This window comes from Elephas maximus, chromosome 11 (assembly GCF_024166365.1).
Source record: "Elephas maximus indicus isolate mEleMax1 chromosome 11, mEleMax1 primary haplotype, whole genome shotgun sequence".
Taxonomy (NCBI): Eukaryota; Metazoa; Chordata; class Mammalia; order Proboscidea; family Elephantidae; genus Elephas; species Elephas maximus.
The window spans coordinates 87,650,530-87,673,126 of record NC_064829.1 but is presented as its reverse complement, the minus strand read 5'-3'; the positions used below and the strand labels follow the sequence as shown (position 1 = coordinate 87,673,126).

The 22,597-nt window shown below is 44.2% G+C and overlaps 2 protein-coding genes across 6 annotated transcripts in view; both read left to right on the top strand.

Moving 5' to 3' along the window:
- ZSCAN22 (zinc finger and SCAN domain containing 22) overlaps positions 1-22,597 on the top strand; it is a 202,727-nt gene that overhangs the window by 19,326 nt on the left and 160,804 nt on the right. The gene's annotated exons all lie outside the window — the stretch shown is intronic.
- ZNF274 (zinc finger protein 274) overlaps positions 13,811-22,597 on the top strand; it is a 38,028-nt gene continuing 29,241 nt past the window's right edge. For 3 of the 5 annotated variants that reach the window (XR_007519211.1, XR_007519212.1, XM_049900397.1), the window contains exons 1-4: positions 13,811-13,957; positions 14,403-14,499; positions 15,184-15,310; positions 16,070-16,165. Coding sequence is in view for 3 of the 5 variants with exons in the window: in XM_049900397.1 (XP_049756354.1) it covers positions 14,443-14,499; positions 15,184-15,310; positions 16,070-16,165 (280 nt within the window). In the remaining 2 variants the exon portion in view is untranslated. The other 2 variants (XM_049900399.1, XM_049900398.1) reach the window with 2 other exon arrangements.

The following is a 22,597-nucleotide window of genomic DNA, read 5'->3' as shown; positions in this document are numbered from 1 at the left end:
AATACATAAACAAGTGGGTGTGTTCCAATAAAACCGCAAGGATGCTAAAATTTGAATTTCATGTAATGTTCATATGTCACAAAATAGAATTTTTTTTTCAACCATTACAAAATGTAAAAACCATTCTTACTTTGCAGACCATCGAAAAGAGGCAGCAAGCCAGATGTAGCCTGCAAGCCATAATTTGCTGACCCCTGGCTTACAACAAACATTTTATATCTTCAAAGTTTCTGTGGGCTAGAATTCAGGAGTGGCTTAGCTGGATAGTTCTACTTCAGAATCTTTTATGAGGTTACAGTCAAGATATTGGCCAGGGCTGCAGCCATGGGAAGGCTTGATTGGGCTAGAAGATATGTTTCTAAGTTCACTAGCAAACAACCAAGGCTGAAGTTGCAGTTTCTTTTATAACTGACCCTTTTAAGTGTTCCATCACTTCTGGCATTCTTTTGGTCACAGACACCAACCCTGGTATAGTGTGTAAGGAAGGGACTACATAAGGGTGTGAATTCCAGGGGGCATGGTAACTGGGAGCCATCTTGGAAGCTGACTACTACACCTTCATCCCTTTCTTTTCCTTATATATCATTATCTGTTGTGGAACCCAGGCCTGTGAACCGTAGAGTTTCCCATGGTCTGGATTTTGCTGATCATGCCTGCATGGTGCACCCTCCTCTGCCCTCTGTGCTTTCTGCAGGTCGCAGGGCAGTTCTTACCGGCTCTAGTCCACATCAAAGTCATTCGTGCCTTGGTACCTCTGGTTATGCTGTGCTCACAATCTGACATCTCCACCCTACACTCCATGAAACGTCCCTTGAATGCTGCAGGCTGCACATATCTCTCATGTTTGACTTGAGAGAAATCACACAGGTAACAAACCCTCCATACATACTAAAACTGAGAAGTCTCTCCTCAAAAGTACAGTATACACCTCCTGGTATCAAAGAAGTCATATTGGAAAGACACCATAGAAATGCGATGAGTGTAGAGAAGCGTTTGAACGGAGATCTGCCCTGAGCAAACTCACTCAGGAGACAAACCCTACAAATGAGTGTGGGAAATTCTTTATTCAGAAAGATTGTCATTTTGTACATTTAAGAACTACAAATGCAATCAACTGTGGAAAGGCAGCAGACACAAATCATCCTTCTCCCAGCATTAAGAGAATTTATTCTGGTGAGAAACTACATTTGCAGTGAATTCGTGAAATTATTTTTGAAGGACTGACTTCTTCACTCTACATCCAAGAATCTATAAAGGAGAGAAACCTGGGAATGTGATTATTGAGAAAAAGATTTCACACTTCACTCCTCCCTTATTCGACATCAAAGAACACATGCTGGAGAGAACCCATGGATGTAGTTACCATGGGAAAGACTTTACACATGGATCAGATCTTACGTGATATCAGAAAGCTCATACTGGGGAAACATGTAATCAGTGTAGCAGAGCCCACAGGAGGTGTTCCCACCTTATTCAATGTAAGAGGATTCATACTGGTGAATACTATAAATGAAGCCAATTTCAGCAAGCTTTTAACCATGGCTCTCACCTCATTTGACACCAGGAAACTCATACAGTTTAGAGAAACCCATTGAATATAATCAGCGTGGAAAAACTACCAGTAGGAATTCAACTGTATTTGACATCAGAGATAAATCATAAAGGAGACAAAAACCACAAGATTATTTCTGACCCATAAACAGGTACCCAAATATAATAAAATTGTATTTGCAGTTTGCTGCAGTCATAGATGAGCAGGTATGAGCAGGTATGCTCTATACATGCCCTTGATTTCCCACAGAAACACCATCAGTGTCCAGGACTAATGGCCAATGTTTTATAGAGATGATTGCCATAGATATTCAAATGTAAACGTTATTAGCGACAACAGTATATCTATGAGTCAGGGTACCACCAACCTTGAACTGTCATGCAGAGCTCATCCATCTTTCAGCATCACAGGGATCAATGTGTATCTTGTTTTTTAAATATTCAAAGAAGAGGGCTGAAAGATATGCTATCCATTTTTTCCTCCATAATCCAAATCAGGCTTGAAATCCACTTCAAACACATCAGAGAGCTTTACACTAACAGCAAGTTTTGGTCATTGGTATTCTATTAACTTGAGAGGTGTCTTTAAAAGAGCAGTGTGCATTTTCATACCCCTATTTTTTTAAGGGGCATAGCCCGTGCCAGGCAGGATTAAAAAGGTACACATATAAATACATCTGGGGGAAGTGTACATACTTCAAGAATGATACAAACCTCCCAAGTTTCAGCTAAGACTCATGCACAAAGAGCAGATGGTCCAAGTGATATTGGCCTTCTCATCCAAAATCCTGGATGATAGAAGACATTGACCAGGTAAGGGTCCAGAAACAAAAGGAATCTGATCTTAGAATTTTATGCTCAACAAATACATCACTAAGGTATGAGGGAAAAATAAGCATTTTAAGACTTTTCAGATTTGCAAGGACCATATAGTATACCTCAACTGTACTCCTACTCAAAATATTCCTCCAGGGAACATAATGGTGATCACTCACAACAGCACTATCGTGTCCCAAAAAGATATGTTCATAGAATGTTCAAGAAGCTTTAGTCCTAAGAGCCAAAAACTGGATACACCCTAGTGATCACCAATAGAAAAATGGGCAAACTGATATATCCACACTGCAAATTCCACTTCTAGGTACCTACCCAAAAGAATTTAAAACAGGTGTTCAAACAAATACTTGCACGTGAATGTTCACAGCAGCACTATTCACAATAGCCTAAAGGTGGAAACATTCCAAATACCCATTAATGGATGAAAATTTAAACAAAATGTGGCATAGCCATACGATGCATATTCATCCATAAAAAGGAATGCTACAGCATGGACAAACCTCAAAAACATCATGATAAATTAAAGAAGCCAGACATAAAAGGTCACATATTGTGTAATTTCATTTATATGAAATATCCAGAATAGGTAAAACCATAGAGACAGAAAGCAGATTGGTGGTTGCCAGGGGCTATGGCGTGGGTATGAAGAGTGACTGCTTAATGGGTATGCGGTCTCCTTTGAGGGTGATGAAGATGTTTTGGAACTAGATAGACTCACAACATTGTGAATGTATCAAATGCCACTGAATTGTACACTTTAAAATGGTTAATTTTGTTATGTGAATTTCACCTCAACAACAACAACAACAAGAATGCACTGATGCATGCAACAATTTTAATTAATCTAAAAAATACTATGCTGAGCATAAGAAGCCAGACACAAAAGACTACATATTGTATGACTCCATTTATATCACATTCTAGAACAGGCAAAATTAGCTGATGGTGTTAATCAGGATGGTGGTTATCTCTGAGGAGGCAGACAGTAATTTTGCCCCAGAAGGGGTAGTGCTGGAAATACTCTCTCTTGACCTGCATGATGGATAAACAGGTGTCACATTTATTTGTAAAAATTCATCAAGCTGTTCAACTGAGATCCACCACTGTATGTATGTCATACTTCAATACATTTAAAAAAGTACAACCATACAGTCAGTTGGTGGGACACAGGAGATCCATGCTGCAGGTCAGACAGAGGGCGGGAGAGAGGAATGAAGCTTGGAACAGGTAGGAGGTTTGCAGTTTTAGGAAGGACAGTGGGGAAGGGCCTGTATTCACTTCCTGTGATTGCTGTAACAACATACTATAAGCTTGATGGCTTAAAACACGTATTTATTCTTTTGAAGTTGTGGACGCCAGACGCCAGAAATCCAGTTTACTGGACCTAAATCAAGGTGTCAGCTAGGCCATGTTCCCTCTGGAAGTTCTAGGGGAGAATCTGTTTCTTGCCTCCTCCAGCTTCTGGAGGCTGCTAGCATTCCTTGGCTTGTGGCCGCATCACTTCAATCTCTACCTCCACGGTCCCATCACCTTTTCTTCAGTATGTCAAATCTCCGTCTCCCTTTTAGGAAGATACATGTGATTGCATTTAGGGCCCACCCTGATAATCCAGGATAATCTCCCTATCTCAAGATCTTTAACATCTGCAAACACCCTGTTTCTGTACAACATTTACAGGTTCCACGGATTAGGACCTTGTCGTAGTTATCTAGTGCTGTTATAACAGAAAAACCACAAGTGGGTGGCTTTAACGAACAGAAATTTATTTTCTCAGTTTAGGAGGCTGGAAGTCCAAATTCAGGGAACTGACTCTAGGGGAAAACTTTCTCACTCTGTGGCTCTGGGGAAAGGTCCTTTTTCCTTGATCCCTTGGTGATTTTCATGTGGTGTGGCATCTATCTACCCCCATCTCTGCTTCCTTCTCTGCTTGCTTAATCTTCCTGTTTTATATCTCAAAAGGCAACTGATTTAAAGCACACCCTGCACTACCTCATCAAGATAACAAAAGCCATTCCCAAACGGGATTATGACCGCTATGTGGGTTAGGATTTACAACATGGGGAGACAATTCAATCTATAGCAGACCACGTGTCTTTGGGGGCCATTTTTCAGCTATCCATACTCTACCAATCTTTAAACAAAACCCTGGACTTCACTCTGTTTATTTTCATTCCTTTGGCCCAATTGTCATGGACAGGAAAATGCTTTGGATAGGGCACCTACAGGTTCCTGGATTAACCACTGTGGCAATGGGAATGGAATGAAGCCTTGTGACTAGGGCCCACTGAGGGCCTTCCTATGGTGTTGGATTGGGAGTCAACCGTACCCAAAAGTGTATCTGGAGTTCTTTAGGGCAGGAGCGGGGGTGGAGGGAAGGGCCCACACTTGAACCCTGAAGACCTTCTTCTCCCTCTCCCCTTTATGAGAATCCTTTGAAATGCTGGTTTCTCTTACACTCCAGGAAATGCCACCTTTCCCCTCCAGCTCTCCCATCAAGCACTCTGCCACGGTCCCCATCTCCTTGCTGCTTTTTGGATGTTGATAGACTTCTCTCGGTTCCATATCTCTGCTGGCAGCAATTCCAGAAACTTCCAACACCAGCAGCCCTCAGCGTGGTCTCATGGCCTTAATACTCAAGAAGAGGGTTCTAGTGTGGATTAGCCTTATCCAAGCAGACTTCTATGCTAGATACTGTGGCTGCCCACCCTTCATTACAGCAGACCCAGTTTTCCTCTACAGATGCCAAAATGCCAGGCACTTCCTTTCCCAGCTTTTCTCATAGTCAGCTCATAGATTTATGATTCAGTTCTGGACAAAAGAATCTGAAGAAGTGTACAAGAGGGCTCCTGGGTAGGCAGAATAACGGCCTCCTCAAAGACGTCCATGCCCTCAACCCCAAACCCACTGTCGTCGAGTCAGTTCCAAATCATAGTGACCCTACAAGACAGAGTAGGACTGCTCCATAGGGTTTCCAAGGAGTAGCTGGTGTATTCAAACTGCCAACCTTTTGGTTAGCAACCAAGGTCTTAACCACTACACCACCAAAGCTCTGCCCTAAGCCCCAGAACCTGTGAATCCCTCGTATGGCAAAAGGGACTTTGCAGATGCAATTAAGTAAAGAAATCTTGAGATGGGGACATTAACCAGGATTATCCAGATGAGCCTAACATAATCACAAAAATCCTTATAAGAGGCATGAGGATCAGAGTCAGAGAAGGAGATGTGACGATGGAAGCAAAGGTCAGGTCAAAGTCAGAGAGAGATTTGAAAATGCTATGCTGCTGCTGGAATTGAGGATGCAGGAAGGGGCCAAGAGCCAAGGAGTGCAGTGGTATCTAGAAACTAAAAAAGAAAAGAAAACAGATTCTCCCCGAGCACCTCCAGAAGGAACACAGGCCTGCTGACGTCTTGATTTTAGCACAATAAGATCTACTTCGAACTGATGATTTCCAGAATTGTAAGAGAATAAATTTATATTGTTTTAAACATGAAGTTTGTGGAAATTTGTTACAGCAGCAACAGGAAACTATTTAATAAACTCCAAAACCAACTTCTTCAGCCAAATGTTGCCTAGCTACATGTGATGTTTGGAACTGTGTTGATCACCCTGAGGCCATGTGTACAAAGCTTTGTTGTTGTAATTAGGTGCCTTCAGGTTGATTTCGACTCATAGCAACCCCATGTGAGAGTAGAACAGCCTCATAGGGTTTTCTAGGCTGTAATCTTTACGGGAGCACATCAGCAGATCTTTCTCCTGCAGAGCCGCTGGGTGGGTTCGAACTGCCAAACAACTAGTTAGCAGCTGGGTGCTTAACCAATGTGCCACCAGGGCTCCTTCACAGAGCTTTAGGACCAAAAAAATATGCTGAGGAAGGCTGAGCCAAAGGACAGACAGTGCCTGATTCCAGACGACAGTTAAGCCAAAGACCTGCCTTGGAAGCCCCTGCTTCCGGATTTCACGTAATAATATTTAGTGGAATAGTCTGTTATTTGTGGCCCAAAACTTCTTAAGCAATAAATTCCCTCCTCCACATCAGCTCCTGCTCACAAGTCTCATTTAGTCTCGTAGAGCCAGGATTTAAGAAAACCATGGAGCCCTGGTGGCACAGTAGTTAAGAGATCAGGTGCCAACAGTTCTAATCCACCAGCAGCTTGTTGGAAACCCTATGGGGCAGTTCTACTCTGTCCTATACAGTCGCTATGAATCGGAATTAACTTGACGGCAACAGAAGCAACCATCACAACGATCCAGGCTCGGGCTGAGCTGTGCTTACCTGACTCAGTCACCCCTAGAAGGCAGGCACGTCACAAAGCGCACAGGTCCACTGTGGTCAGCAGGAAGCTCAGTAGCCTCACTTGTTGTCTAGGAGGCAAGCCAGGGGCCACAGAGCCATCCAAGAGATATTCCAGAGACCCAAGGTTATGGCGTGAAAACAGTTCTGGGGTGTGGTGGGTTCATCCAGTTACACGTGTAGACGTGAGTAAGGTATCCTCCTCAGTTCCTGCCCATTTTCATAGTGGGAGATACAGGAGTCTGCTCTGGGTGAAGAACTGTGTTAGCAATAAGCCATGCGTCTCAATTAAAAATAAATAGTGTCAACTTGAACCACTGAATGAGCGCTCCACCCTCCAAAAAGAGCCCCACGATTATACCTTCATGCTAGTGGCTTTGATGTCTAAACTTCTTGGCAAAAAAACAAAGAATGTTTTTGAACTAGTTGTTTCTGGGGGCATTTCTCCTTAATGAGTTTGAATCCAACTTGATTGTTCTTGTGATGAAAGCAGTCAGTCCCTTCCTTCACATTTTGAGGACAAAGGCCAAGCGCCAAACACGGCAAAATGCCTTCTCGTTAGTCCATCTGTTCATGTATTGAGCCTACTGATGAATTTTGGAAAAACTGACCATTTACCCATTGGCTTTCCCATCCTGGAACACACTGTCTTCATTTATTCAAGTTTACTTTTAATTGTTTCAGGAAACCTATCTTTATGTAGGTTCCCTGCACTTCCCAGCAAATTGATCCCAGATGTTTTATATTTTCATGTTTATACCGTCAAAGAAGTCTTTTTAATGTATTTGTTACTGTTATAAAGTTGTGTGTATACATGTGTATGTTGATTTATGTATATTTCTTATTCTGCCTGATTTCCCACAATCTCATTAAAAAAATTTTCCAGTTGGGTTTTTTAAGTACGCTTATGTGTTAATAACTGCATTTTTACATTTTATTTTCTAATAGTTATAACACTTAGCTCTGTTTCACATCTTTACTTAGGTCTGTTTCATATTTGTGATGACAAGAACATCCAGAAATTTTAAAACTAAGATTGCTTCGAGAAGATTTCCTTTTGTTTTGGATGTGTATCCCAAGTTTCTAGTATACCAACTAGCAGGCTACAATATACATCCATGGTTGTTGGATGGAGGAGTAAACAGGAGAAAATTCAAGATATAGGAAAGGGGTTGATTTTCATCAGAAAGCGTTAACTTTCTAAGGCAGAAAAAACATTTATTTAGATGGATTATGTTCAATTTAAGGAAGGGAAATATGTTGAGTACCGCTGACCAGAGACCAGCTGGACGCGTGCAGCTTATTCCTTGTCCATGTCTCAGTACTGAAGGATGAGACACCCCTACACTAAGTAGAGCAAGCGAGAAACAGCACCAGAAACCACCTCCTGCAGACTGTCAGATCTGTGAGAAAGCTGTTGTCATGAGGGTTTCCAATTATTTGCAATCAAACATATATAGGTGTTAACCGCATTCTTCCAAACCTGTTTGTCCTGCAATTCTGTGTGACTTCTTCCATTCCTCTGAGACAGGTCATTTTCTAGATGCCTTTTATGGTCAGCCTCTGTTGAGAGCAGGGATTTTTCTGTGTGCCATGTTAGGTCTAGATTACACTGATATTATGTAACCTTATTTTGATGTTGGGGAGAACAGAAGAAGATCAAAGAATAGCAGTAGTAAATAGACCCAAGAGTCTATATGCTGGGAAATAACTATACTCTGTATATGTCGACTATGAGTTGAGTCCAACTTGACCCCATGTGTTACAGGGTAGAACTGCTCCATAGGGTTTCCTTGGCTGTAATCCTTACAGAAGCAGAGCCCCATGCCTTTCTTCCGTGGCACCACTGGTTGGGTCTGAACTGCCAACCTTTAGGTTAGTAGTCAAGCACAAGTCATTTGCGCCACCTAGGGACCTGAAGCAAGATAAGAGAACATCAGCCCCTGGGCGGTTGGAAAGATAAAACCACACCACACCCTCCGCCCTGAGGAAGATAATACTGTGTCCTGGGCTCCTGCTGGTCCCAGGCAGCAATGGACTTCTCTTTCCTCTTCTTAGACTTGAATACCTTGGCTCTCAAGAACACCTTTGGGGATAGGAGGACACTGGTCACAAGATCCTGCTCAACCCATACCTCCTCCCCCATGCCTGGGGAACAATTAGCACTACCCCTTCTCCCTAGAACCTGGGTGGGTATTTTTTGTTACCTGCTGTCACGTCAACCCCTACCCCAACTCATGGCAACCACATGCACAATCGAACCAAATGGTCCTTCACCATCTATTGTGGATCAGACTGTCGTGGTTCATAGGGTTTTCACTGGCTGACTTTCAGAAGCAGATCGTCAGGCCTTTCATCCTAGTCTATCTAAGTCTGGAAGCTCTCCTTAGACTCAGCATCAGAGCAACATAAAAGCCTCCACTTAAGGATGGGATGGGTGGTGGCTGTGCATGAGGTACACTGGTTGGGAATCAAACCCAGGCCTCCCTGCATGGAAGGTGAGATTTCTACCACTGAAACTCCAACGTCCCTAGGGTTGACATTTAGGCCCGCCTTTTTTTCTGTACTTCTGACTGGCCCCATTCCTCTGCACATTTCTGGACTTCCTGCCCCTTCTTCTCCCTCCCCAGAATTTAGGCAGAACTTTTTTTTTTTCAGCCCAGCTCCTTGGATATTTCTGGTACCCCAAGACTCTTTTGTCTCTTCCAGGAAGTTGGGTGGACTTTAGTCCTGTCTCCTACCCCTCTACTCTGTCCCTCCTTTTCTTCCTCTCTATTGCAGATGGATGGGCATTTAACCCCAGCCCCTGTACACTTCCGCCCCACCCCGTCTCTCCTCACCTCTCCAAAACTTGGGTGTATTGTCATGCATCACTTAACATCCCACCACATATATGTCCATGGTCCCATAAGATTTTTATTTTTAAAAAGGAAAGCAGCTCTCCTTTTATTTTTTCTGCCTAATGGTTTTAAAGACACCAAGCCCAGACTTGCAGCACTGGACCACAGGTGGAATGCAAGCCGATGAGGCAAATAACATCGCTCTGGGCACGGGTTCTTGGGCTTTGTCCAATGAGTAGGCCAGTACAAGGGCTCTGGGGCCCAGGCTGCCCCTACTCCTCAGGTGGATGGAACAGTAAGCAGGGCTGGACACGTTCCACTCCCTCTTCGCTCACTTCCTCCCACTCCACTTCCTCAACAGCTTGCTGAAGTTCATCCCTAAAGGCAAAGAAACTTATGCCTCCCAGAGGTAATAATCAGGCAGCCCACACAACTCGAGTGGCTACACACATCGACCAAGTACTTGCCACCCCTTGTTAGAACTGCAGCCCACTGACATTCAGATGGGGAGGGCAGGACAGGGCGGGGCAGGGGCTGGAACATCATGAACAGAAGCAGGTTCCTGACGGCCCACACCCCTCTGCTCCAGGAGGGGCCAAGGGGTTGAGCATGTAGCTCATTTTGGCCTTAGGATCTCAAGGCTGGAACTTTGGAACGTCACACCCCCAGCTTCTCTCCTCAGCCTGGCTGTCCCTCGCTATCTGTCTGGGCTCACCCTGTGGGGCCCAATTCCTAGAGGGGTTCCAGCCCTCACCAGGGCCTGTGCAGACCCCCCAAGCTGTGCAAGCATACACAGTACAAACAGAGGCCATCCTGGCCAACTGCTCCAGCCCTGGTCGCTGCATGATTCACTCTGGTTAAACCCTTCTAGGCCCACCAGGGTGCTGATGGTTAGTGACCCAATAAGGTAGCAGATGGATGGCACAGGCCCCACCTCTGTCTATGAGAGGTAAACCCATGAACCCCAGGTCACAGTCTGTGCCAGCATAGCTTCCTTACTTAGCTTAAAGCCAGTCCCAAGCGGGGTCCTGGAACCTCCATCCTATAGTCCCTGCCTGCAAAGTCCCTCCGTTGGAGATGGCGGCCCTGATTTAACACGTGCACTCCAGAACTCTTGCCACCTGAGCAGTGGGAGATGCTGGAGCAATAAGACAGAAATCAATAAACCAAGGACACCCAGCAGCAATGAGGACAACCAGAACCAGGCTCCCGTAAGGTTTTCATACGTTTTACGGGGATTGGTTCATAACTATGTATTGTACGTAAGTCAGACACTTGAAACCCCGGGGCTGCCTATATACGATATAGTGCTTGTATAATGTCCAAATCACATAATGTCCCACTTCACAGAAGGACAACAAATGTTAAATGACACATGACTGTACATACAGTGTACATTTAACCCTGTACAATTCTGCCTCACCCTACCTTCCCTCCCCAGAGCCTGGGACCCCTCCCCAGAACTTGGGTGTAGTTTAGTCCCTCCCCCTGCACACTTCCCGCCCCTTCCTCCTCTCTCTGTTGGACATGGGTGGGCATTTAGCTCCACCTCCTTGTACTCTGACCCTGCTAATATCTGAATACCGGTGGCATAGCTTCCAGCATTGCAGCAACACACAAGCCCCCCAGTATGACAAACTGACAGACACATGGGGTTTCAGCTGAGCTTCCAGACTAAAGAAGCTAGGACCCGGTAGTCTACTTCTGAAAATAATCAGCCAGTGAAAACCTTATGAATAGCAGAACACTGTCTAATATAGTGCCAGAAGATGAGCTCCCCAGCTTGCAGGGCACTCAAAAGATGACTGGGGAAAGAACTGCCTCCTCAAAGTAGAGTCGAACTTAATGATGTGGATGGAGTCAAGCTTTCAGGACCTTCATTTGCCGATGTGGCACGACTCAAAATGAGAAGAAACAGCTGCAAACATCCATTAATAATTGGAACATGGAATGTACAAAGCATGAATCTAAGAAAACTGGAAATCGTCAAAAATGAAATGGAACACATAAGCATTGATATCCTAGGCATTAATGAGCTGAAATGGACTGCTACTGGCCATTCTAAACGGGACAATCATATGGTCTACTCTGCCTGGAATGACAACTCGAAGAGGAATGGTGTTGGATTCATCAAAAAGAACATTTCAAGATGTATCCTGATGTACAACATTGTCTGTGATAGGACAATATCCACACACCTACAAGACACACGAGTTAATATGACTATTATTCAAATTTATGCACCAGCCACTAAAGCCAAAGATGAAGCAACTGAAGATTTTTACCAGGTTCTGCAGTCTGAAATTGATCAAACATGCAATCAGGATGCACTGATAATTACTGGTGTTTGGAATGTGAAAGTTAGAAACAAAGGAGAAGGACTGGTAGTTAGAAAATATGGCCTTGGTGCCAGAAACGATGCTGGAGATTGCATGATAAAATTTTGTAAGACCAACAACTTCTTCATTGCAAATATCCCTTTTCACCAACATAAACGGCAACCATACACATGTACCGCACCAGACGGAATACACAGGAATCAAATCGACTACGTCTGTGGAAAGACAAAGGAAAAGCTCAGTATCATTAGTCAGAACAAGGCCGGGGGCCAACTGTGCAACAGACCATCGACTGCTCATATGCAAGTTCAAGCTGAAACTGAAGAAAACTAGAACAGGTCCACAAGACCCAAAGTACAACCTCGAGTATATCCCACCTCAATTTAGAGACCATCTCAAGAATAGATTTGACGCATTGAACACTAATGACTGAAGACCAGACGATTTGTGGAATGACATCAAGGACATCATATATGAAGAAAGGAAAATGTCATTAAAAAGACAGGAAAGAAAAAAAAGACCAAAATGAATTTCAGAAGAGACTCTGAAACCTGCTCTTGAACATTGAGCAGCTAAAGCAAAAGAAAGAAATAATGAAGTAAAAAAACCGAACGGAACATTTCAAAGGGTGGCTTGAGAAGACAAAGTATTATAATGACATCTACAAAGAGCTGGAGATAGAAGACCAAAAGGGAAGAACACACTCAGCACTTCTCAAGCTGAAAGAACTGAAGAAAAAATTCAAGCCTCTAGTTGCAATAACGAACAATTCTATGGAGAAAATATTGAACGACGCAGGAAGCATCAAAAGAAGACTGAAGGAATACACAGAGTCATCAAAACAAAAAGAACTAGCCAACCTTCAACCATTTCAAGAGGTAGCATGTGATCAGGAACTGATGGTACCGAAGGAAGAAATCCAAGCTGCACTGAAAGCACTGTGAAAAACAAGGCTCCAAGAATTGACGGAATATTCAATTGAGATGTTTCGACAAACGGATGCAGAGCAGGAAGTGCTCATTCGTCCATGTCAAGAAATTTGGAAGGCAGCTACCTGGCCAACCAACTAGAAGAGACTTATATTTATTCCTACTCCCAAGACAGATGATCCAACCAAATGTGGAAATTATCAAACAATATCATTTATTAGGTAAAATTTTACTGAAAATCATTCAAAAGCAGCTGCAGCAGTGTATCAACACGAACTGCCAGAAATTCAGGCCAGATTCAGAAGAGGATGTGGAACCAGGGATATCATTGCTGATGTCGGATGGATCCTGGCTGAAATCAGAGAATACCAGTATTATGCTTCCTAAATTAGTGGGTCAGGGAGAAAGAGCGAGACCCTCAACGAGAAAGATTTACACAGTGGCTACAACAATGGGCTCAAGCATAACAACTGCGAGCATGACACAGGACTGGGCAGTGTTTCCTTCAGTGGTACACAGGGTCACTATGAGTCGGGATGGCTGGACTGCACCTAACAACAACCACCTTGCACTCTTTGGGTCCACCAAGTCGGTTCTCCCTTTCACCAAATTTAGTAGACCTTTAGCCCCACCCACTGCACCCTTCTAGCCCCCCCCATCCCGCCCCTCGGTCTTTTTCATTGGGTACGGCAAAAGCTAGCCCCGCCCCCTCCACGCTCCCGGGCCGGCCCACCCGTCCTCTCCCAGGACGGAGTAATTAGTCCCAACCCCCCAACACACTGCCCCGACTTAACTAACCGCAGTACTTCCTGCCCTCCCTCTCTACCGCCTCTCCGCTGTTCCGCCCTATGCGTAATTGACCTCGTGGCGGGGTACGACCCTCTTCCAGCCTGAGTCGCAGAGCTACGCAGGTGTTGGAGCCCAATGGCCTAGCTAACCCTACCCGAGGCCTCCCCTGTCCAGCTGAGCTGCCGAGAAACTCCGCTGACACCTCTCTTCTTGCCGACCCCGTCTTCGCCAGCAGCCCCGAGGGGCCGGTCAAGATGGCCGCCGCTTGGGCGAGGCAGGGCGTGGCTCGCCGCGGGGGCGTCTGGGATTTGTAGTCCGGGTCGGCGCGCTGACGCACTTTGCCGCGGGCCACCGGGCGCCATTGTACGGCGGGGGCGCGGGTGAGTGTGCGGAGTAGTCCACGCCCGTCGGGGGTCGAGTGAGCGCAGCCAGGCAGAGCCGTCAGTGTGTGGAGCACTTCCGCTCGGTCGGGTCCTGCCTGGATCCCACCTCCACTGCGCTGAGGCTAGCCCTCGCCTGCTGCCATACTACGGCAGGGGCGGCATGGTTCAGGGACGCGGGGCCAGAGAGAAAGACCACGCCCTGCGGGCTTGTGGCGATAGGGAGGGATCCGACTCCCTCCAGACGTTGGGGAAAATAGGGGAGAACCGACCCCTTCCAGGCGTGGGGGACAATTCGGGCCCCACCTTATCTGGGCGTGGCGGGTGGGAGGGAGGTGACCTGCTCCGATCATTTTCCGAGGTCGGGAGTGGACTTACCACCTCCAGCTGATGGAGCCTTCACCGGGCAGAGGAGGGCGACTCAAGCCTTTTACCCCCTTCCCAGTGTCGGCCTTCTCAGGATTTTGCCCACCCCCACGAGAGACATGCTGAGAAGGAGTGAGGAAAGAATGGCCTCCGGGCTCCCAAAGGCCTGGTCTGGGGTAAGTAGAGGTTTCCTTGAGCTTGAGTCTGCCTCTACACGGGAGTGGGTCCCCAGACCCCAAGACACCTCGGGAAGAGGGAGGGCCTGGCTGAGCATGAGGAGGAACGACAGATGTTTTAGCTTTCCAAGGGGGTGATTAGGGCAGAGACCAGGTTATGGAGGGTTTTGAGGGTCAGGTTGGGACTCTTCAATTTATCCTTTAAACTGAGAGGTCCGAGCAGGGATTAGAGATTGGTGTTTAGATTTCAGCAGCTTCTTTGGGATCAAGGAAGAGGGAAGGTGAGCTGAGCTTATTACAAGGAGAAAAGAGAAGTGAGGATGAATTTGTAACAGGAAAGGAGGGAGAAGCAGCAGGGATTTGGGGTCAGGATTGAAGGCTGAAATGTGTGTGATGATTCTGAAGTCCAGAAATTAAATAAGAAATAGATGGGTTTTCAGCAGAGGAAGGCGCCCTGTCCTGCCTCACGTGTTGTGTTTGTTGTGACCTGAACAGGGTTGAGCTTGGGCTTGGTCAATTTTGAAATAAAGGCAGGAACCAAGATGGGACTTGGATCTTCCAGAACCCTGAATTCTCAGGTCACCTTGTAGACCATCCTCTGCATCCTGGGCTCGGTTAGCCTCATCTCTCCTGTCAGTGTGGGTGAGGACTGGCCCTGGCTGAACAGGAACTTGTGGGTCTTAGGAACCAGTGACTTTTGAAGACGTGACCCTGGGTTTTACCCCGGAAGAGTGGGAACTGCTGGATTCCATGCAGAAGACCCTGTACAGGGAGGTGATGCTGGAGAACTACCGGAACCTGGTCTCAGTGGGTAAGGCTGGCCTCCCTATATCAATAAAGATCATGCTTTGAAGCACAAATGTGGTGCCTCTGAGATGTGTGTCTGTGTTTGGGGTCAGGCTGCAGGGACCAGAGCGGACATGTTCGGGCCCTGGAGCCCAAGGGAGAAGGCTTGGCTTTGTATTTGTAGGGAATGGACAACTTTGTGGTACTACTACTGAAGTTTCACCTAGGCTGTCCCTCAGAGCCCCCGAAGGCCAGAAGGCGGGTCTGTGGGGGATGTTTTCAGCCTTGGTGAGAGACATTTGTTTTCTTAACAAGAAGTCCAGAGAGGTGTAGTAGTGTCCAGTAGCTCTGGAGTATCAAGGGTCGCAGGTACTTAACATTTCTTTACGGTTAGCGTGTTCTTTTTCATCTTGGGCCTGCATACTTGCAGCTTCAGGTGTCATGTCTATATTCAGGGCAGAAAGAAGGGGAGCAAGTAGCCCTGGCCAATCCTCGTTTCACATTCATCAAGCTGTCACGTTCGCCAAGAAAGCAAAAACTTTCCCCAGAGGCCCCTAGCTGGCCTCCTTCTTGTATCATTGGTCAGAGTGGGTCTCCTGGCTGTTCCTAACTACGAAGGACTCAGAAAGCAAGCATGTGGCAAAGGGAATGAGGTCGTCACTGTCCTAGACCAGAAATTGCATAGCAGGGAGAAGGCCAGGGTGGGGGATAGTGTGTGCCACAGTGGGACAGCATTTTCTCCCGAACACAGACCCCCAAGTCCTGTCTCTTTTCCCTTGAGCAGAACATCAGCTTTCCAAACCAGATGTGGTGTCTCAGTTAGAGGAGGCGGAAGAGCTATGGCTGAAGGAGAGAGAAATTCCTCAAGACACCTTTCCAGGTGAGAACCAGGCAAATGGGAATTTCGACAGGTAACGGGTTGACTGGTCAGTCAGGGTCTGGTGTTTTGGAAAAGAACGTAGGCAGAGAGAGACCTCAGGTGAGATACCATGTTGAGCTACTGCAGGCATGCGAAATCAATCGGATAACACAGTGTCATGTTTTCCTCCTGCCTCAGGGTCAGGGATGTCCTACTTGTGTGTGAAAGTTAAACCTGGTGTAGGTGGCAGGCGGTATACGGGGTAACAGTGGGAGGCTCTGTCACTCCTCCACATCCAGAGTCTACACTCTTCTCTCAAGTGATCACCATTACCTTTGTGATGTGTGCCTTCTGCCAGACTTTTTTATATTTGTTTACATATGGTTGCTATGAGTCGAAATCGACTAGACAGCAACAAGTTTGGTTTTTGTTTTTGTTTTTTTGTTTATGTGTGCGTATGTGAACGTATGTTTACATTTTGGGTGCATTTATCTTTTCCTCTCTTGGTGAATATTCAAATTGTTGCCAGTTTTATATATTTGAGTGGTGAGGACTTCTTGCGTACATTTCATTGTACACACAAGTTGGGTTTTTCCGTGGAGTGGATTTCTAGAAATGGAACTGCAGAATCAACCAATATGTAATTTAAAAATCTGACAGCAAGAATTGCCTTTTAAAATCTTTAAAATAAATACAGTTACTCAAGTACATGAGAAATTCTCCCTGTTCATCACCAGTAATTCATAATGGCCTTTTAAAGGGTTGCTGATGTGATAGGCAAAAGATGTTTCACGTTTCACCAATTTATCTTGCATTTCATTACTGATACAGTTGAATGTATTTTCATAAATTTAAGGGCTGTTTGTATTTTTTTCTTTTGTGAGCTTACATTTTTTTCTATTTTTTCCTATTGGTTTGTCTTCTTTTTTCCTCGATTTGTGGGAACTCTATATATCCTGGATGTTAATATTGCAGGTATTATATCATAAAAAAAAAAATAGGCCCACATTTATTTGTGTTTTGCCTTTTTTTACATAGTCTTTTACCAGACAGAAGTTTTATCATTTCAGGGTTGTTTTTACCTCAGATCTGCTTTTACTCCTGTGCGGATTCTCGCTTTCATATCGTGTGTAAGTAGATCGTACAAATACTTTGCTGTATTCTAGTATTTTTTTTCATTTGTCTTTTATTTAGTTTTTCTGGAATTTTGCATATGGTGTTGGGCACAAGTACTTTTAACACCATTTTCTGACTGGATCCTTTTTTCTCTATTGAAAATCTTGTCTTTGCTGTGGATTAAATCCCAATAGTCACGTTCTGGTCCCTTATAGACTCTTCCTTTCGATCACTTATCTTTGTCTCTGAGTAGATAGCTTATTGCTTTAGTTGCTGTTTCTTTACAGTGATTGAATTAAGAAATATCTGGTGGAAAATTGGTCTGTCTGTTTAGTCAGTTTTTGGCACCTATATTCAAGTAGGGATTTGCTTTGGCTATTCACTTCCCGTGCTCTGTTGGGCCTTCGCAGCACCATTCAGCTTTCGTTACCATTGTCGTATGTCTCCCTGGTCGAGTTATTCCAGGTGAACCAGTCATGCTGCTGAATCTTCTTAATATCTGTAACAGTCATGAGTTTTCCCAGTTCGAAGTCATTTCACCAACAAATATGAAGAAAGAGGCAGGTGTCCTAGTGTTTTTTTACTTCTTTTGAGCGATTGTGTAATTTGGTTTAGCTTCTGGGTGCGTCTGAACATGTGAGTCTGCATGTGATGAGTGGGTATTGGATCTCTGAATTAAATAGGAAAGTTTCTGAGTTTTGACATGCATTATGCTGGATTCTGCTTTGATTCAAATAGGTTTTTACCCAAATGAAGAAATAGTCATCTATCCTTTCTTAAATGAAAATCGGTAATAGTCCTGATTTCTCCTCCAGAGCCTTCCAAGGCAATCATAGGAATTTTCTCCTTTGAGTGGGTAACGCAGTGACGTGATAAACATCCTGTTGTAAAGTGCTACTAGTCCGTTGACTGTTTTTAAGGATTTTTGCATTGATATTTACAAATTAGGTTGGAGTGTTCTTTTTGTTGTTCTGCATGTGTGCCATCTTTGTCAACTTCTATATCAGAATATGCTGGCTCTGTAAAGAAAACTTTGGGTGCTTTCCCTTTCCTTTGTTCTCTGTACCCTGGTACAGGTGGTATTGAAACTCCACTGCTGGCAGTATTTGAACTGTGAAATCTACACCAGCCTCACCGTCTTTGGTAAAGGCCTTCTTTTGGCCACAACACGGAGGGATCAGATTCTCAGTGGCTCCTTGTCCCTTTTTTTGGACCCTGTTTCTTGTTTCTCCAGGTTTCGGCTTGTTGGCTCAGCATTAATATTTTTTTTCTTTTCTGTGTTCCAACTCATTCCTTTCATTCATTGGTTCATTCCCTTAATTGAAAAGTTCTCTGTTCACTGACTCTTAGCACAAGTCACTAAACTATGTCTCATCTGTAGTGTCTTTTACAATGAGAGCTCTTTGTATCTGCCCAAAGGGTACCTTTGTTCCCTTGATCCAGTCTCCTAACGTCCCTTCCTGTCTTTGTGGCTTTGGATGTACACTGGGTGCAGAAAGTGCATATCTCACCCTCCCCAGACATCAAGTCTCCTTCCTGCACAAGCAAACCTAGTTTCTCCCAGCTGTGCACATCTCCTGGGTGACCTAGTAGTTCCTCAAATCTAGCCATGATGGGAAGCACTGTGGGTTAATGCTATGGTTCTCAAGAGAGAGCTACCTCCAGAGATTAAGATTGTCCTAGAATGAGAGGCTTCACGTGGGGAAGCTTGTTAGGACTCTCTCTCCACAGGCTGGGCATGAGGAGATTAGTGCTGGGTTAATCTCTGCTTTCATAGAATCCTTTATGTGATGTTTTCCTCCACTCCATCCCCTTTCATCTCACAAATATTTACTGTCTCATGCAGTGTACTAAACAGTGGCTATTTCATGATAAAGGAAACCTAGTGGCACAGTGGTTAAGTGCACAGCTGCTGACCAAAAGGTCAGCGATTTGAACTCACTCAGCGGCTCAACAGGAGAAAGATGTGACATTTTGCTTCCTCAAAGATTACAGCCTTGGAAACCCTATGGGGCAGTTCTAGTTTGTCCGATAGGGTAGCTATGAGTCAGATAAACCAAAGACCTAGCATATTCTTTGCCATGATAGAAATCGTAGTCTATAGATAATGGCTTTTTACAAACAAGACACACAGATGTAAGGATGAGTTGTTTTAAGTACTGAGGAGAAGAAAAAGGTATACAGAGGGGAAGCAATGGGAAATTAGAGGAGACAATCAAATGACACTGCAGGTGACATTTAAGCCAGTTTCTGAAAGAAAAAATGTCTCCGTAGACATATAAGAGTGGTAGAAAGACCTTCTAGGCACAAGAGACACAGTGTTTGGGGTGACTGTGAGATGAAAACAAACTTAGAAACCACCCAGTGGGCTGGGACAAGGTAACTGAGGTGTAGAGATGTGGGAGTTAATTTGGAAAGATGGGCGTAGCAGACCATACAGGGCCTCTTGAACTGTGAGGGGAATATAATTCTGGGTGCAAATGGGAAGCCACTTTCAAGCAAGGGGTGTGACTTGACTTTTCCAGGTGCTTGTAGAGAAAGACCTGTGATGGGGCAAGAATGGAAGCAGGCAGAGGCTGTTGCTTCTCCTGGGAGAGTAGCAGTGGGATGAGAAGTAAGAAGTGTGAGGGTGGACTCATTGGGGTTGAAGGAGAGGAAGCCGCCGAGTCTTCCAGATTCTAAGTGAAATGAAGGCTTCGAGGAACTTCCTGTGACTATAATGTGTTTGTTGCATACTAGTATATTTTAATATCTCTTTTTTAAAATACAAAGGAGAAAAATTACTACTGGATTTTTGGCGTTAGTCAATGAAATGGGGAAGTTTGGTATTTTTTAAGGATAGAAATGTAGAGTGGGCTTTTTTTTTTAATTAACTTTTTTGAAACAATTTTAAAGTTAGAAGAATAGTATGAGGAACTCTCTTAGAGTTTTCATCTAGGTTCAAGTGTTTATTGAACTATCACGTCTGTGTTCTGTTAACAAAGCATGGACGGGGAGACCTGAGAAATATCCAGGTTGAGGTTTTATGAAGCCGGTTGCATGCACTGGTCTGGAGCTCAGAAAGAGGTCTGGCACCATGTAAAAATGTGGAATGGTAAGCATGTAGACATTTAGAATTGTGTGCTTTACTGCTTGATGAGCCACATGTCCCCTTCAGTGGTCACTGTCTCCAACACTGGCAATGGTGTGGCTCTCTTCAATGCAGAGAACTGAGCCCAAATGCAAAGTTGGGCATTAATATAAGACTCTAACTTGCCACATTAGCAAAAGGACTAGCAGTGTAGGCAGTGTGGTTGAAGTAGAGGAGAAACTGGGTAATCTGCTTGAGGGAAATGACATTCATGCTCAAGGAAGTATTCTAGAAAGATGCTGTGAAAGTATAGAAATTGGGGAAGTATTAGACAGAGCTCAGACCATAAGCGATCCCTCAGTGTTATTCAAGAAAGCATTACCATGTATGTGACTCTTGGGTTGAAGGCTTGAGCTATAACCCAGATTTAATCATTAGGGAAACAATGAAGGGAAGACGCTTTTATGAAGGTCCTGATCCCAGGAAAACCTGCAGGACATTTAACTTTTGCGACTTGTCAGGAAATTAGCAGATCAGCCCTACCAAAATGAATGTGGTTAAGTCTTTCAAACATAGTGTAAACATTATAAGGAAAAAAACCATTTCTACAAGAATATTTTATTAGAAGGAATATAGAGTAGTGCTTCTCTGGATTTAACTCTGTGTAGACTGAGAGGACTCACAGAGAATATAAAGTGAACATGTGTGGAGAATGTGGGAAATAAGTGGAATATATTTGTTTTATACAGAAGATGATTCATATAAGGATGAGATGGAGTAAATACATTTTGTGTGAGAAAGTCTGCTTTCAGCTCAGCTCTGCCTTCTTTACCAAGAGAAGGTTCACAAAGAAGACAAACCTGCAAAGACCTTGAATGTAGGAAGTCCTTTTTTTCCTGAGTCTTTCTGCATCTGAGAACTCACACAGGGCAGAGATACCAAGAAAATCAGCAGAAAAGGCTCTGAGAGTGACTTGGTCTTATAAGAGAATTCATACTGGAGCAAAAAAATTATTATTAGAACAGTTATGATTATGATTTAAAAAGTTCTTACACCAAGTAATTGCATCTGAGAATTCTGAAAGTGTAAGAATATGATTGCTGTAGAAAGGTTTCATGTGTACCTAGTACTTAGCATCATGTAGTCACACTGGAGAGAGAACCTGTGAATGTGATCAGTGTTGGACAGGCTTTGAGTGTCATAGAACCCACCGGCAAGGAATCCCATGAGTTCAGCAACGTGGGAAACTCTTCAGTAGGAGTCCTCATTGTGTTCAGCATCAGAGAACTCATATGGGAGCACACCTTCTAAATGTAATCTGTGCAGGCAAATCACCAGCCTTGACTCTTACCTTATTTGACAGAATTAAAAAACGAGAGAATCCCGCTGGATGACAAACATGAAACACCTAGCCCTATTTTTACACCAGATAAGTCATACAAAAAAAAAAAAAAAAACCTCATACAAAACAGGAGGCTAAACCCTTCATGAAACTTGTGGTCTCGTAAGTATGCATATATATTAAAACAGGTCCTGACTTTTCCAATTCCTTCTGGATGTTTAGAATGTCTAGAAAAGTATTAATATGGGTCAGAGTAGATATCCTTACTTCATTTTACCTGTGCATCCCCACTTGATAGCACAGCGACTGAATTACTAGGAGCTCAGAAAATAATGGTTGAGTAAATAAATGACTGAAGAAATTTCAAGAGACGCGTGTAAGAATCAGTACCACAGAAGACTCTGAAGACAAAGCCATCTTTGAGACAGGAAGAGTAAATGAGGTGGTAAAGAGAAATCTTGTGATAGTGGCACAAAGAACTCTGAGGAGCACATGTCAATGAAGACTGGATTGAGAGTCTGGAATCTTAAGTGACTATCAAACATGTTATGGCTGGAATTCAGCTTAGCAGAGTGTGATCTCGTGTTGTATCATTTTTAATTCAAGAACACTTTGCATCCTCCCACCTTCCATATATTTGTTCTCCAAACTATACCACATCCAGTTCCCTCGAGTTGATTCCGACTCACAGCAACCCTGTAGGGCAGAGTAGAACTGCCCCATAGGGTTTCCAAGGCTGTAAATCTTTACAGAAGCAGACTGCCACATCTTTCTCCTACAATAAGATGGAACAGAAAGGCTAAAATGTCAAACCATTGACCTTTTGGTTAGTACCCGAGCACTTTAACCACTGTGTCACCAGGACTTCTGTTTGCTCTCTAGGACCAAGTAATTTTGAGCCCTCTTATCTGGCATGTTCAGATAC